Source organism: Rutidosis leptorrhynchoides, chromosome 11, assembly GCF_046630445.1.
Source record: "Rutidosis leptorrhynchoides isolate AG116_Rl617_1_P2 chromosome 11, CSIRO_AGI_Rlap_v1, whole genome shotgun sequence".
Lineage (NCBI taxonomy): Eukaryota > Viridiplantae > Streptophyta > Magnoliopsida > Asterales > Asteraceae > Rutidosis > Rutidosis leptorrhynchoides.
The window spans coordinates 87,570,627-87,575,522 of NC_092343.1; the positions used below are offsets into that span (position 1 = coordinate 87,570,627).

Consider the following 4,896-nt stretch of genomic DNA (forward strand, 5'->3'; position numbering starts at 1 on the left):
TTAATTCCACCACGCAATCACCCTAAACCAAATACCCCCCGCTTCTTTGCAATGAATTAAAGAATGCTCCACCGTCTCTAAAGCGTCATCACACACCGGACATCGAATCGAACCCAAATCAATCCCCCTCTTGTCTAATTCCACCCTTGTTGGAAGACGATTATGCATTGCCCTCCATACGAAAAGCTCAAATTTTAAGGGGACCAATCTGTTACGAGCTGTTGGAGTCACGACCGAAGGGGTGGAGAATTCCATACGCTCAATTAACTTCGTGAGTTTCTGCACCGAAAACAGACCATTGTTGCTAAGTTCCCAATACCACTCTTCTGTTCCATCTCTACAAGGGACAAAACTAGATAAACGATTAGTAAGATTTGTGATATACCCTAGTAATCTCCCAGAGATACTACGGGACCAACACCAATGAAAAGATACATTTGAGCCGTCCCACCGAACACGATCGTGTATAGTGGCCATGGGATTCGAGTCAAGTCTATACAACCGATTGAACATATATTTTAGCAAATAGTCCCCAAGCCACGGGTCCTACCAAAAACTAATGTGGGATCCATCAACCACCCGTTTTTTAAAAGAACGACAAAATGGTTTATTTAAGTTGGTTAAGCTATTACCCACTTTTATGATTGTAGCCCACGTAGACCCAGCCCGACCTACGGGGGGAGAGTATGATTCGTGTAAACCACCACCACCCCCGTGAATGCTTTTTATTATTTTTACCCATAAGGAGTTAGGATTAGTTTTAAATCGCCACCACCATTTACCAAGGAGTGCTCGGTTTTTTATGTTTAGCGACCCAATATTAACCCCCCCTTTTCAAAAGGTAAAATGCAAGTGTCCCATTTAACCCACGCCATTTTTGATTCATCACACGTCCCGCCCAAAAAAATCGACGATGTAGTCCCTCCAAGTTTTTAAGAACACATAAAGGGGCCCTAAAAAGTGAAAAGAAGTAGAGAGGTAGGCTAGATGAAACCGATTTGATTAGCATGAGACGTCTGCCATAAGATAGTGATCTAGCCTTCCAATCCGCTAAACGTTTCTCGAATTTTTTGAACGTCGGTTCCCAATCTTTCGACTGCTTCATTGAAGACCCAATTGGTATCCCCAAATACGTGATCGGAAGTGATCCTGACACGCACCCAAGCCACGTCGCCATCTCCTCCATTGCCTCTTTAGATACTCCCAAACCATACACACAACTTTTATGAAAATTAATTTTAAGTCCCGACGCCTCTTCAAAACATCTCAGAATTTTAACCAAATTATGCGCGTTCCTTCTATTCCATTCTCCGAAAAACAAAGTTTCGTCCGCATATTGTAAATGTGTGAGGCTTACGTTTTCCCTACCAATTGGTAAACCCGTATATCTATTATTTGTGACCGCCATCTTTGTAAGAAAGTTTAGACCTTCGGCTACAATAATGAATAAGTAAGGGGATAACAGATCTCCTTGTCTAACACCCTTTGTATATTTAATTCTTTCGCTGGTGCACCATTTACTAAAACCGAGATTGAAGCCGACGAAAGACACGCCTTTATCCATTTTCTCCACCTTGCCCCAAAACCCATTAACTCCATCATTTCTAACAAAAAAAATCCCATTTAATATTATCGAATGCTTTTTCAAAATCCACCTTGAAAAGAAAACCCTTACGTTTGGCCGCCTTGATATCATGAAGGGCTTCATTTGCCACCAAAATTCCATCTAGAATATACCGATTCTTAATAAACGCGCTTTGCTCGTAGCTAATTACCGATGATATCACTTGCTGGAGACTCTTTGTTAACACTTTCGACAGAATTTTATAGAAGCACCCGATTAGACTTATTGGCCGATAGTCCCCGAAGCCTTGTGGGTCATTCTTTTTAGGCAACAAGGCAATAAACAACGCATTATATCCTTTCAAAATCTCCCATAGTTCCCAAAAACGATTAAAAGCCTCTAGAAGGTTTTCTTTAATGAGCTCCCAAAATTTGACAAAAACATTCATGGAAAACCCGTCAGGACCCAAGGCCTTTTCCCCACCGCACTCTTTTATTGAAATGTCCCGTTCTTATTGATTAAAAACGTTCCATATTAATTAATTTCGTTGCGAGGTTTTGACCTCTATATGAGACGTTTTTCAAAGACTGCATTCATTTTAAAACAAACCATAACCTTTATGTGATGACCCGAAAAATTCTGACTAAATTTAAACTTAATCTTAAATGATTAATGATTTCGACACGATAAGCAAAGCCTATGAAGTTGAATCTCAAAATTTTTAACTATTCAATTACCCTTCGGTTGTTCTCAACGATTCGCAAACCATTATATGTAAATAGATACATATATATACTATAACTTGAAAACGTAACAAAGTTTTAATTGCATGATACCGTACATTAAACTTATTGGTTTATATATCTATTTGAATATATATGATTTCAAGTTATTTAGTAAACGATAATAACATTCGATTATTAATTCAATTGATATTTAGATAAGTTAACTAAAACGTTTAAGATGAACCAGTAAAACACTAATTTGCTAAAGTATTTTCAAATTGCTACAGTACCCAAAATGCTACAGTGTTTTCGAAAATCACTATTTGCTACAGTAAAATTGACTTTGCTACAGTGAATTGCTACAGTAAAACACTATTTTAAAAATGTATTTTAACAAATAGTGAAACGATGATTTATAGAAGTAAATGACCAAAACACTCAAACGTATAAGATACACTTTGAGTGACATAGTTTATGGATAGTTTAAGTCTATATTTTGACAAAGGTACGTGTCACGAAACGTAAAATGCAAGTTTTCTAAACGTACGAAAATACGTTCGAAAAACCAGAACCGGGACATAAGTCGAGTGATGACGTACGACTTACCGGAACTAAAATTACAAATCAACTATGCATGTGAATTTAATATAATATATAATTAATTATTTAAATTATATATATTATATATTTATTTATTATGTCGACAAACAAAAATACAAAAGTTTTGTGAGCTGGAAAAGGAGCCCATGCGATCGCATGGGAATCCTTCTACAAAATCATGCGATCGCATGAAGGGGAATTCCAGGCCAGGTACTATAAATTCAGGTGTTTTGCTCGAATGAAAAATCACACATACACAAATATATATTACTCCGTATAATATTTATTGTTATTATTATTATTATTATTATTATTATTATTATTATTAAGATTATTATTAATCTTATTATTTTTATTATTAGTATTATTATTTTTGCGATACAAAAATAATAATGTACATAAAATATTACGACGGAGTGCTGTCCAAGTAATTTTCAAAACGAGTTTCCGAGCGAGCTAGAGCTAAGGAAAATATGGGTTATTGCCAAGGAGGTTATGGGTAATGTTCGGGGGTATTTTTGTGAATCAAACCTCGTGTTTATTATCTCCGATGCGTTTACATGCTTTCCTACAATATTGTATATCAATATTAAACAGTGAGTTTCATATGATCCCTTTTTACAAATTTTTTGGGCTGAGAATACATGCGCAATTTTATAAACTGTTTTACTAAATGGATATAAATACTAAAACTGATTTGCGTGAGTTTCATATGATCCCTTTTACTCTCTACATTTTTGGGCTGAGAATACATGCAAATGCTTTATTAACTGATTTACAATATTTATATGCGTGAGTTTCATTGATCCCTTTTTAATTGCTTTTGCAATATATATTTTTGGGCTGAGAATACATGCACTTTATTTTAAACGCAATGGATACAAGTACATACTAAATTCTACACTGAGTTTGAACCGAAAATTCCTTAGCTTTGGTAACTAGCAACTGCCAGTTATAAGAACTGGTGGGCGCGAGTAGTTGTATATGGATCCATAGGGTTTGACATCCCCGTCTGTTCCAGGTATAGAAAGAAACTCTAGCCTAAACTATAAAACAGACGTATGTTATTTGAAGTTAGTACACGTTGGATTGCGTGTATTGTACATGTTGGTTGCATGTTAAACGAGGGGTACTTATTATAAACGTTAAGGTTTAGTTACCAGGGTGCTCAACTTTGTAGAACCAATTGATAAACATTTCGAATGAAACAACTGAAATCTTGTGGTCCACCTTTTATTTAAAACATGTTGATAAACGTTTTGAATAAAACAACTGAACTTTTGTAATCCACATTGATATACAGATTATGTGTAATATTAAAACTATGAACTCACCAACCTTTGTGTTGACACTTGAAGCATGTTTATTCTCAGGTTTCTAGAAGTCTTCTGCTGTTTGCTGATACGTGATACAAGTTATGTGCTTGGAGTCATACATGCTATATACAAGAAACTTGCATTCACCAAACCATTACCATGTACCTTATTTTGATTGTATTGTCAACAGATGTATTATTGTAAACCATTTAAATGGTGATTGTCTATACGTAGGAATCATCAGATGTTAAAAACCTGGAATTTATATATACATTTATGAAATACCTTCTCAAACGAATGCAATGTTACAAAACGTATCACATAGAGGTCAAAACCTCGCAATGGGACCAGATGTTGATGTATTCGTCCAGGTGGATTAGGACGGGTCATCACAGTTTATTTCATCAATAAAGGTTTAAAAAGCTTTACGTAGATTATCAAATAATGATAATCTAAAATATCCTGTTTACACACGACCATTACATAATGGTTTACAATACAAATATGTTACAACAAAATAAGTTTCTTGAATGCAGTTTTTACACAATATCATACAAGCATGGACTCCAAATCTCGTCCTTATTTAAGTATGCGACAGCGGAAGCTCTTAATAATCACCTGAGAATAAACATGCTTAAAACGTCAACACAAATGTTGGTGAGTTATAGGTTTAACCTATATATATCAAATC

The 4,896-nt window shown here is 35.3% G+C and overlaps 1 protein-coding gene across 1 annotated transcript; it reads right to left on the minus strand.

The window, feature by feature from the left end:
- Positions 1 to 477, minus strand: LOC139874757 (uncharacterized). The gene has a single exon (XM_071862159.1). It carries the CDS (start codon positions 475 to 477, stop codon positions 1 to 3), a length of 477 nt encoding a protein of 158 aa, XP_071718260.1.
- Between the last annotated feature and the right edge of the window lie 4,419 nt (positions 478 to 4,896).